Genomic DNA, 12,653 nt, shown 5'->3' with positions numbered 1-12,653 from the left:
CTGTACCTCCCATGGTGGCTGGAGGAGTGGTAATAAGAAAAAAAGAGGCAGGCGGTCGTATTAGGAAAAACAAAAGACCGTCAAACGGGCAGCCAGTGTGAAGGATACTAATATTTTGGAATTGTTATCCATTGACGCGTTGTGTTGAAGGTTACGTCAGTCACGGTAGGTGTTGTTACAGGGGCGCCGAGCAGTGGCGGTGATGTGGTTAATGGCGCCCACCACCAGGGTGGGGGGGGGAGGGTGTTAGTGGCGCCGACCACAAGTGGTGGAGATATACTTGTGGGGAAGGGAGTGAGTCAGAGCTGGGTTGGTTGAGAACATCAGTAGTGAGTGACGCCCTCCACTAAATAACCTATGCAGGCGGGACCAACACGCAGCTCGCCTCACCAACATACTAATAACACTGGAAATACCTTTCAAAACAAGGGCACCATAGCAAATGTCAAAAAAAACAAAAACAAATTAAGACCAAAATAACTAACATCACACACACACAAATCTTGACTGGAAGGGTGCGAACAAGCATGATTACATGTCAAATATTGATACTATTCTTAAAAGATTCCCCTATTTTGCACCCGCAAGGTAACGTAACATTTTAATCTTCTTGTTTGAGGCGCTGTTCACTTGAGACAGTTAAGTAAGTCCCAGCTGTGTCTGAGTACAAGTGACAGAATGAACAACCCAGCGGGTTTTCTTCCTTTTGGGGAGTGTTGTACACGCTGCTATGGCGATATGTCCGCTCACAGGATGAGAGGCGCTGCCCAATAAACTCGCCCCTCCGGGCAAATTAAAAAAAAAATTAAATGACACACGTCGCCAGAACGTCTACGCCACCCTGGCAGCCTGGGTGGACGGCGGGGCCCTCCAGTCTCCCAGTTGGTGGCCCACTGTGACAGTCTTGGTGGACTACTGCACTCACCTAGTTGTGTTTGCGGGGGTTGAGCTTTAGCTCTTTGGTCCCGCCTCTCAACTGTCAATCAACTGGTGTAGAGATTCTGGAGCCTATTGTGCTCTATCAAATTAACATTTGAAACTGTGTATGGACTCTGCCTCCACCACATCACTGCTTAATTATTGCATTCCATTTGTTAACTACTCTGACACTGAAAAAAATCTTTCTAATGTCTGTGGATCATCTCGGTACTAAGTTTCCACCTGTGTCCCCTTGTTCGTGTTCCACCTGTGCTAAATAGTTTTTCTTTGTCCTTTGACCCTGTCAATTCCCCTGAGAATTGTGTAGGTGGTTATCACTTCCCCCTTACTCTTTTGTCTTCCAGGGACTTGTAGTTCAGCTCCCATAGCCTTTCCTCGTAGCTCATACCTCTCAATTATGGGACTAGTCTGGTGGTGTACCTCTAAATCTTCTCTTCTTGATGGGGCTCTGAGAGTTGTTCTACTCCCCAAGGCCAGGCTTGACTTGAGAGCTTGGTCCAACAGGCTGTTGCTTGCAGAGGTCCGAAGGCCCACATATCCACCACTATCTAGTTTTATCTTGAAGATGTCCTCGGTTGTTCCGGCAATATTTCTTATGCTCGCTGGGAGGGTGTTGAACAACCTCTGATGTTAATACACTGTTCTCTGATTGTGCCTATGGCACCCCTGCTCTTCACTGGTTATATTCTACATTTTCTTCCATATAGTTCACTCCAATACGTTGTTATTTTATTGTATAGATTTGGGCCCTCCAGTATTTTCCACGTGTATATTATTTGATCTCTCTCTCTCGTCTCCTTTCTAGTGAGTACATTTGGAGAGCTTTGAGACGATTCCAATAATTTAGGTGCTTTATCGCGTCTATGTATGTCGTATATGTTCTCTAAACTCCCTCTATTTAAGCTATCTCTTGTCTGAACGGTTCTTGTTATCCAACCCGTCATTTTTCTTGCAGTTGTGACGGCTACTTTATGTTCTTTAATGTTAAGGTCTTCCGACATGATTGTCAATTCCCCTGAGTAGTTTGGGGAGTGATACCTCCTAATGATGGAAAGGTGACCTATAGGTAGGCCATATGTTATCTGTTTAACTTCAACTACTGAGTAGTACTCAAGGCGGGAATCCAAAATTAATTTGAAGTACTATCCCCTTCCATAACTATGCGGAATTTATCACGTGAAAATCACTTTTACCGTTGCTGAAAGCAAGTTAAGGAAGTAAAGCTAGATACTAGAGTTGGGTCTTCCAGGGTGCGTTACTTGCTACAATGTTCTTCCTGTCTGATATGCGGCATTGATTGGAGGGCGAGCCAGCAAGAGGGGACATGTTGAGTAAGGTCCACCTCATACCCTCTCCCCCCACAGTTCCGTACAGTCTTGGCCAGCAGCAGCCCCTCCAGCCTCCCTCCTGCCCTCCCCGACCCAGGCTTCCTTGTTAAACCTCATTGCCAGTTATGTACATGAATTGTTTAGGGTTGTGATGAGCTATGTTTAACTGTGACCTTTCTGCCGTCTCCCCTGGCTCCAAGTCCGTGCTCTCCAGTAATGGGACTCGTGGCTCCCACACGCCCCCTCCCGCTGCTGGGACTCTTGGCTCCCAAGCACTCCCTCTGGGGTGTGTGTGTGTGAGAAAGCTCCAAATACGGCATTTGCCTTTGTGAGGTCATTTATGAACGGTATGTTGATTTTCGCCATTGTTTTTAATTCCTGCAAGTTGGCAAAGATACGTCAGCTTACTATATTATATGTATTTTGCCTGGGAGGTTTTTCAGGGAGTCCGTTATGGAGGAAATGTTGTATTTGCTGTGACTTAAGGTGTTATTGCACATAAAATGTGTTCAAAAGGAATTACCGGGAAAATAGGCAGATGGATCTACAATTTCCTGACTAACAGAACCCAATGTGTAATAGTCAACAAAATAAAATCCAGCCCATCAACCGTGAAGAGCTCAGTCCCCCAGGGTACTGTGCTTGCTCCAGTACTTTTTCTCATCCTCATATCGGACATAGACCAGAACACAACCTATAGCACTGTATCATCCTTTGCAGATGACACTAGGATTTTCATGAGAGTTGGCAACATAGAGGACACGGCAAACCTCCAATCAGATGTAGATCAGGTCTTTCTATGGGCTACAGAAAATAATATGGTGTTTAACGAGGATAAGTTCCAGCTCATGCGCTACGGAAAAATTGAAAATATAAAAACAGAAACCACGTACAAAACTCAGGCAAATCATAACATGGAACGAAAAGGCAATGTAAAGGATCTGGGTGTACTCATGTCGGAAGACCTTACCTTTAAAGAACACAATAAAGTAGCCGTCACAACTGCAAGAAAAATGACAGGTTGGATAACAAGAACTTTTCACACTAGAGATGCTATACCGATGATGATACTTTTCAAAACGCTTGTGCTCTCTAGAGTGGAGTACTGCTGCACAATGACAGCCCCTTTCAAAGCTGGAGAAATTGCTGACCTAGAGAGCGTGCAGAGATCCTTTACTGCTAGAATCCACTCAGTAAAACATCAAAATTACTGGGACCTACTAAAGAGCCTAAATCTGTACTCCCTTGAGCGCAGGCGGGAGAGATACATAATAATTTACACGTGGAAAATAATTGAGGGGCTGGTCCCAAACCTGCACACAGAAATAACACCACATGAGACCAGAAGACATGGCAGGATGTGCAGAATACCCCCGTTGAAAAGTAGAGGTGCAACAGGTACTCTGAGAGAGAACTCTATCAACATCAGAGGCCCGAGACTGTTCAACACGCTTCCACTGCACATAAGGGGCATAACTGGCAAACCCCTCACAGTGTTCAAGAGAGAACTGGATAAGCACCTCCAAAGGATACCTGATCAACCAGGCTGTGACTCATACGTCAGGCTGCGAGCAGCCGCGTCTAACAGCCTGGTTGATCAGTCCAGCAACCAGGAGGCCTGGTCGACGACCGGGCCGCGGGGACACTAAGCCCCGGAAGCACCTCAAGGTAGCCTCAAGGTAGGTAGACTTGTATTGGTTGTTGCAGTGTTGTTGCTTGTCGTGATTGTAACTGTTGTGGGGTGTGGCGGTAACTGTGACTGGCGTGTGCATGGTTGGCACATGACTATCACAATTACAGCACCACTATAACATGGCCTTAGAAGCCACGGAAGACAAACAGAACGCCAACGTTATATACACACATTTGAAGTAGCCATAAACAGCATGCCAACTCTGCACCTGGACCAGGTTACAAGAATTCTATATTCATCAAGAATTGCACAAAAACACTCACAGGGGAGCCGGTCGGCCGAGCGGACAGCACGCTGGACTCGTGATCCTGTGGTCCTGGGTTCGATCCCAGGCGCCGGCGAGAAACAATAGGCAGAGTTTCTTTCACCCTATGCCCCTGTTACCTAGCAGTAAAATAGGTACCTGGGTGTTAGTCAGCTGTCACGGGCTGCTTCCTGAGGATGGAGGCCTGGTCGAGGACCGGGCCGCGGGGACACTAAAGCCCCGAAATCATCTCAAGATGGTAAGGTAACCATAAGATAAGGTATGCCATAGTGGTTTAGTAATTGTAAGAAGCAAGAGCGTCCTGTCTTGAACCCGTGTTGTCCAGGGTTATACGAGCGCTGGGATTCCATGTGGGTTGTGATCTTACTTCTTAGCTCTCTTTCAAAGTCTTTTATGAGAGTGAGAACCATTGTTATTTGTATATGATTTGCCCCATTATATTTTTGTAAGGGTATGTCTTGACTAATGTCCACATTTTCTCTTTTCAGTTCTCTGCGCCAAGAATTTGTCAAAGAAGGATTTTTTCAGTAAGTATCTGTTGAAGAAGTTGTGGTGTGTGTGTGTGTGTGTGTGTGTGTGTGTGTGTGTGTGTGTGTGTGTGTGTGTGTGTGTGTGTGTGTGTGTGTGTGTGTGTGTACACACACACACACACACTCGCCTAGTGTTGCAGGCACAGTCCTATTGTAGCTCTTGAAGCCCAGACATTTTACTTGGTGGTTACCTGGGCGTGCACGTGCTACCTAACCAGAGTGTGCACGACTGAGCTTTACCTCTTGGGCTTTACCTTATCACTAGTCACTAGTCAGTCGTCTAATGCAATTAGAATTAGAGAAGTAACACTATATGCTTGATACCTGGTTGATGGGGTTCTGGGAGTTCTTCTCCCCAAGCCCGGCCCGAGGCCAGGCTCGACTTGTGAGAGTTTGGTCCACCAGGCCTCTTTATTTTGGAAATTACTTGTACCCCCCCCCCCCCACCTGTAGCATGATGTAGAGTGATGGAGCCACCCAAGAGGTGGCACGGGCATGAATAGTCCGTAAACGGAGAGAGAAAGGTATGGGCAAATAAATAAGAGATTGAGGTAAGAGAAAGGTGAAGGATAAGAAAAGGATGAAAGGTACGAACAGGTCTACGGGCTCACCATAGCCCGTGCTACATGGACACTTCGTTCTGAGTAGGTAAATCTAAAACAACAACAGTACGAAGAGGATGAGTATATGAATGAATGTAGTAAGATTGAGATTTGACAGAATTATATGCCCTGAAGGAGGCCATAAACTATACAATTGAGAATAATTTACATGTCATCATTCATACCGACTCTAAATCTTCGCTCCAGGCATTGTTATCCAGTCAACACACAGATAATATACAACTCCTCACAGAAATCCAACATATAGGAAACGAAGCCATTAATCTAGGGCTGTCAATCACCCTAAATTGGATACCAAGTCACATTGGCATAGAATCATAGATGGTAATGAAAAGACAGACTCACTAGCAAACACTGCCACTGCTCTACCTGTTGTACAGGTTCAAATACCTCAAAGTTGTTCACAGATTAAGGAACAAATCAAGAAAATACTGCCAACTATCAAAAGTCGCCACAGAGCCAGTGACGGAAGGAAGATCCACTGCGATATGGTACGAACAAGCCACTGGTTACTCCTCTTTCAAGCCTGGCAAAAATATATCCAGAGACATTACAGTAGCCATACACAGACTCAGACTTGGTTACAAGTACTGCTGGGAGGTAATAAACCCAATAGTTAAAGTGTGTCATATCTGTGGAACAGAAGCAGAGGCGCCACTATTGCACTACTTACTGGAATGTGAAGTGACTGAAACCCTGCACATCTAACTAAACATTAATCCACCGACAGCAGCTGCATTAGATGCACATTCCACCGCGACTACAATGATTAGAAAAGCCGTTAAAGAGTGGGACTCACTAGTGAGCATTCTGCTCCTACATCCGCCACCTAGAACATACTCGAACATACGAGAGAACTCGACAAACACCTCCAACGAATATCTGATCAACCAGGCTGTGGTTCATACGTCAAGAGACCGGGCTGCGGGTCCGTTGATCCCCGGAAGCTACACAAGGCAGCAACAAGGTAGGTACCTGGAGTCGGTTCCGAGAATGTGTGTCACCCAGGCCGATCTCTGAGCAGGCCTCTTGGTTGGTGTGCTCACACAGGCTGTTGGACGCTGTTACATACCTTTTGAGTATTTACATTTTGGGGGCACGTGGGTAACTGCCCTGACCAAGTATTTACATATATAATTGACTTTCTGGTTCATCTTTTCTGTTCTCGTGCTGTCTGTATTTTGCATTGATTCTATCTGGCTGCATTTTTTTCGTGGATAGTTTTCTTGTGTGGTTTGACATCTCTTCTGTTTCCATTCCCTCGTTTGGTGTTATAGTTCAGTTTTCTCACTTGTTCTGGTTGTGTTGGGTCGTCTTGTTTGAGGTGGGCGCGAGAGTTGATGCCTTGATACACATATTGGTCGTGTCCCATTGCACATTATAGTTGGCAAGTTCTCCGTACAAATATATTTCCGCTGGTGAGGTTGGTGATGGTGGGGGGCGGAGCCGGGGGGGGGGGTGTTAAGTGAGGGAGGCACGTTTATGTGGGGCAGACAATACCCGGCCTTGTGTACAGACTTAATGTACACAGCGCCCCGCACGTGCACGTAGTCACACTGTCAACAACACACCACCCGCGTCTCCCTCCTCACCTCAACACTTGCTCTCATACCCGTCATGCAAACACTCTTAACATTCACACTTTCTTTAGAATTTTTGTTGTTGTGATAAATGGAAATGATGTATACGCCCGGTGGTGAAGGTGACGGAGACGACTAGGCCGCGGAGGCGTGTGCGTGTGTCTACTTAAGCATGCAAGATTCTTGTCTACACCTACATCCCCCCCCCCCCACAACGTCCTTAGATTATTGTAATAACTCCTTTCCTGTGTTTATCATGTTCACATTTTTCCATTTTGCCTCGTGCAGAGTTCGTACGGCGGCGTCACTCATCCTGAAAGTGGACATACCGGCATTGGAGTGTGTTCAACACGCCCCAATATTAAAGAACCCCACTGGGTTGTTCAGCCTGTAACTTTTGCCCAGACGCTGTTGGCACTTGCTTAACTGTCTCACGGGAAGAGATCGTCAGACAGGGAGATTAAAAATTAACTTGGTTGACCAGACCACCAACTAAGAGGTCTGCTCTGAGCCCGGCTTGCAGGGACATTGATTCCCGGAACCAACGACAGGTAAACCATTATAGATTATAAACCATTAAACTTAGCTTATTTTTGGGGCGGCCAGTATGGTATACGCTGCTGATGTTATTCTGCTAACGTGTGTTTCTGGCACTGGATTTGTGGTTATGGCTTTCTCCTTTTCGGATTCAAGAATTTGTCAACATGTACGGAAGCACAGGGCTTCTCACTCCTATTCCATTAAGTATAATGTTTTTTGCAAAAAGCACAATCGACTTGAGAATGGTCCAGGACGGACCATTGTCGTCGTCTCTTCACCTTCTAGTGTGTGGTCTGGTCAACGTACTTTAGCCACGTTATTGTGACTCATCGCCTGCAAAAAGCATTACAGAGGGCACAAAACGTCTTTATCAGACCTCAACTTAGATTGAGGTCTGATAAAGACTTCAACCAGGCTGTAGTGGATATGTGGGTCTGCGGACTGCGCCAAGCAACAGCCTGTTGGACCAAGTTATCACAAGCCGAGCTTGGCCTCAGGCCTGGCTCGGGGAGTAGAAATCCCAGACTCCTCTCCAGGTATCCCATTCATGAAGAATTCGTTTGGGTTATCAATGTTCCGTGTGTTTAAGGGCTCGCTGAAAACGGAATAGTATTTCTCTCATTTCCTTGTTGTCATCTGTGAAAGTTTTATCTCCCCTTCTGCAGGGGCCCAATACTGGACAAAGTATTTTTGATTTCTGTCAATGATAGCCTTTTGCTCTGTCTCTCTGCCTCTCCTGAATTTTAAATGATTCTTGTAGTTTTAGTTCAATCGTTTTATTTTCTCTATGTAGCCTTCTTTGTCGGTCTTGAGATAGGTTGGGACGTTAAAGTTATTCCGCGATTTGTTTTCTTGGTCTATAGAGAGAACGTCGTCCCAGTCTGTCTGTCTTCCTCTTTTCTTCTTAGAGGTCTGCGTCTTGAGCCTATTTCTAGTGCCACCAAGTTTATTTTCTCGAGGCACTGGTTTAGGTTTGCATTTTCTAGTTGTTCTTCCCAGCTTACATGTGTGAGGTCTTGCTTTACTTGTTCCCAGTTAATCTGTTGTTTTTAGATTCAGCTGCTGGGAACAAAAAGTTCCAAGTAGCACGGGCTATGTTGAGCCCGTAGTAGACTTACCTGTCACAGGAGCGGGGCTTTAACTCTGATGATAGTTAATGGGTTTATTATTAAAATTATATTTGCTGAATTCTTCTCTCGAATTTTGGACTGGGTGTACAGGTCTACTGCGCATAAATTACATTGTGGTCTGAGTAACAGGTATTTGTAATCATTATGTTCCTGTGCAATTCATCGTTATTTGTGAAAATGAGGTCTAGTGTGTTATCTTTTGTAATTGGGTCATTCTTATAGATTGGTGTAGTTGTTTCATTATGATATTTGTTTTGTTTCAGGTTTGCCGGACCCGTTCGCCAAGATCAGCGTGGAGGGCTCTGGCCAGTGTCACTCTACGGACACCTGTCGCAACACACTCGACCCCAAGTGGAACCAGTACTATGACCTGTGAGTATCTCCACCTACATTATATCTCCAGTTTTCACATGTGCTAAATAAGACTGGAAAACCTCCGTCAGTATTGGCTCTACACTTAGAACTGAAGGTTTGTACAAAGACGATGACTAAAGAAATTACTGAAAGGCCAATAAGGCCAGTATGAAGGTATGTTTAGCACTCCAATAAACAACATGAAAGTTTAAGATCCGGACACCTTTATGAATGACATCCAAACCTCAGACAATATAACTAATATTAACATGAACTTAGAAGACTTCGAAAGAGACATTGACAACATGCCCATGCTCTCTGCTTCAGGTCCTGACTCGTGGAATATAATATTCATAAAGAAATGTAAAGTACCAGTAGCGCGAGCGCTCGGTGTAATATGGAGAAAGAGCCTGGATACAGGGGAGATACCAACAGCGCTCAATTATTAAATCTGCAGATATAGCTCCTCTGCAGAATGGGGGGGGGGGTAGTAAAGCTTTCGCAAAAAAAGTATAGACCAGTTGCACTAACATCACACATAAATAAAAGTTTTTGAAAGAGTGACTAGGATTCAAATTTGTAGTTTTATGGAAAATAATGAACTACACATCCCAGGACAACATGGATTCAGACCGGGAACATCCTGTCTCAGTTACTCAACCACTTGGTCGGAGGCCTGGTCGACGACCGGGCCACGGGGACGCTAAGCCCCGGAAGAACCTCAAGGTAACTATGACAAAATCACAGAAGGCTTAGAAGAAAAACAAAATACGGATGTTATATATACAGACTTTGGAAATGTATTCAACAAGTGACCATGGAGTGATAGATCCCATAAAATGAGATCAATAATAATAACTGGCAAAGGGGCGGTGGATTTTGAACTGTCAAACAGAATGCAGAGAGTAACAGTCAGTCAAATAATATAAAGTCCAAGTGCAGTTAAAAGCTCTGTACCCCAGGGGACAGTCCTTGCACCGCTGCTATTCCCCATTCTTATCTCGGATATAGACAAAAATACTAGTTAGGACCTACTAGTGCGAGGACCTAGTTAGGACCTATTAGGACGGGGTGCCATAAGCACACTATAAACATCAGAGGTCCACGGTTGTTCAACATTCTCCCAGCGAATATAAGAGAGATTGCCGGAACAACAATGGACATCTTCAAGAAAACTAGATAGTTTTCTTGAAGGAGTGCCGGACAAACTGGACTGTGGCGGGGTATGAGGGCCTGCGGGCCGCTCCAAGCAACAGCCTGGTGGACCGAACTCTCACAAGTCAAGCCTGGCTTCGGATCGGGCTTGGGGAGTAGAATTACTCCCAGAACCCCATCAAACAGGTATGAACTTGGTGTCATCCTTTGCAGATGATACAAAAATCAGCATGGAAATTTTATCTGTAGAAGACACTGAAATACTACAAGCTGATATAAACAAAGTCTTCGATTGGGCAACTATAAAGAACATGACGTTTAACAGGAATAACTTGCTGGTACTTCGGAATGGCGAAAACAAGGAACTTAAACGAAATATATGGTACAAGATGCAATCAGACTTACTCAGGAGGGCAACATGTGAAAGATCAGAGAAATATTATGTCTGACAACCTGATATTTAGTGAACTTAACCTAGCAAATATAGCGGCGGCCAGGAAAGTGAGAGGATAGATTTTAAGAACGTTCAAATCCAGAGACTCCACAGCAATGCTATTACTATTTAAATCATTGGTGGTGTCCCGTCTTGAGTACTGCTCAGTACTCGCTTTCCCTTTCAGAGCAGGAGAGATCTCTGAATTAGAGGGAATAGAGAGTACATATACGGCACGCATAGAAACAATAAAACATCTAAATTATTGGGACCGTCTCAACGCTCTCAAAATGTACTCTGGAAAGGAGACGAGAAAGGTATCAAATAACATATACAAAGAAGATACTGGAGCAGGTCCTGAATTTTCACAGTAGGATAACATCATACTGGAGCGAAAGATACGGAAGGAAATGCAAAATAGAACCAGTGAGGAATAGAGGTGCCATAGGCACAATCAGAGAACACTGTCTGGACGTCATGGGTCCACGACTGTTCAATACCCTCCCAACAAGCATTAGAAATAATGCCGGAACAAATGTGAATGTCTTGAAGAGGCACTTAGACAAGTCCTTGCAAGAAGTTCCGGACTAGCCAGGCTGTAGTGGATATGTGGGCCTGAGATACGGATATGTGCGCTCCTGCCTCTTAACAGTTGCCAGATCACTATGACATGGCCTTAGGTTCCTTAAAAGACAGACAAAACTCAGATGTAATATACACACACTGTGCAAAAGCTTTCGACAAACGTGACGATGGTGTTATTGCGGTCAAAATGCGCTCAAAGGGAAGCGTATGATCTATCTCTGCAAGAAAAATGACAGGTTGGATAAGAAAGACTTTCAAACAAGGGATGCCATACAATGACATTTCAAGACACTACTGCTCTCTAGGGTGGAATACTGTTGCACAGCCCTATTCAGAGCCGGCGAAATTGCTGACCTAGAGAGCGTACAAAGATGCTTTACCGCTAGCCAGCACTTTTTAAATCATCTCCATTATTGGGACAGATTAAATGTTCAAAATCTGTATTTTCTAGAGCGCAGGCGATAGATGCATAATAATCTACTCGTGGGCAATATCAGAGGGACTGGTTACAAGTCTGAACACGGTGTTTACATCACGTGAAATCAGGAGCCATGGCAGCATGTGCAAAATAGCCCCAATGAAAAGCAGAGGTGCAATAGGTACGTTGAGAGACTGTTCTATCAACTTGAAGGGTCGAAGACTGTTGAACACGGATAAGGAGCATAAGTAACCGACCTCTCTTGATGTTCAAGCATGAGGCTGCGACCAGCTGCCTGGTTGACCACCAACCAGGAGGCGTGATCAGAGAGCGAGCCTCAGATCGTTGAACTTGGGAACCACCACAAGGTAACCACAAGGAAGGCAAGATGGGTGTAGTAAAGAGGAGACAGGAGGGAGGACTAGGTTAGTGAAGGGCGAGCACTTCCGGCCCACCACCTGCTCCTCCTCCCAGGACACCCCCCCCCCCACCCCTAGTACACTCCCCCCTGGGACACTAAGTGTGGGACCTGCAGCGTCAAGTTATACAAGGAATTAGCCGTTCATTTGTCTTCCCTGAGGTGTGTGGGAGCGTTCCCTGCTCTCACCTGTGGCTGCTTGTGCAGGTCCACCTTCACCTCTTTGACTTCACCACAGTTTTTTTTTCATTAACATAGTGTACAGATTCTTGAGCTCGTTGGCTCAATTCCTTAGAGCCCGTTGGCTCAATCATATCTGCTTTTAAAAATGCTTATGAAGTCTTCTTCCACTCACTCGTATCTGTTGTTGTTCTTATTCTTGTTTTTAGATTCAGCTATTGGGAACAAACCGTTTCAAGTAGGGCACAGGAGGACTTGGGCACAGGAGCGGGGCTGTAACTGTCACCGGGATGTTAGTGCATTCTCATTATTCCCTGGTGACACTGTGGAGGAAGGTGTGGTGCAGGTGCACGCTGGTGTTGCTCAGGTGTTGTCGGCACTGGTTGTGCACGCCCATCATGCCCGCTCCCACTTGGGGCCACACACACCTCTCCCATAATATATACTTGGAAAATACTGGAAGACCAAGGCCCAATTTTGCA

The 12,653-nt window shown here is 45.3% G+C and overlaps 1 protein-coding gene across 3 annotated transcripts in view; it reads left to right on the top strand.

The window, feature by feature from the left end:
* Smurf (SMAD specific E3 ubiquitin protein ligase) overlaps positions 1-12,653 on the top strand; it is a 58,658-nt gene that overhangs the window by 15,644 nt on the left and 30,361 nt on the right. For all 3 annotated transcript variants that reach the window (XM_045746034.2, XM_045746036.2, XM_045746035.2), the window contains exons 2-3: positions 4,714-4,752; positions 8,892-9,000. In XM_045746034.2, coding sequence (XP_045601990.2) covers positions 4,714-4,752; positions 8,892-9,000 — 148 coding nt within the window. The remainder of the gene's footprint in view (positions 1-4,713; positions 4,753-8,891; positions 9,001-12,653) is intronic.

The sequence above is a fragment of the Procambarus clarkii genome, chromosome 39, assembly GCF_040958095.1.
Source record: "Procambarus clarkii isolate CNS0578487 chromosome 39, FALCON_Pclarkii_2.0, whole genome shotgun sequence".
NCBI classification, from domain to species: Eukaryota; Metazoa; Arthropoda; class Malacostraca; order Decapoda; family Cambaridae; genus Procambarus; species Procambarus clarkii.
This window is presented reverse-complemented; position numbering and strand designations above follow the sequence as displayed.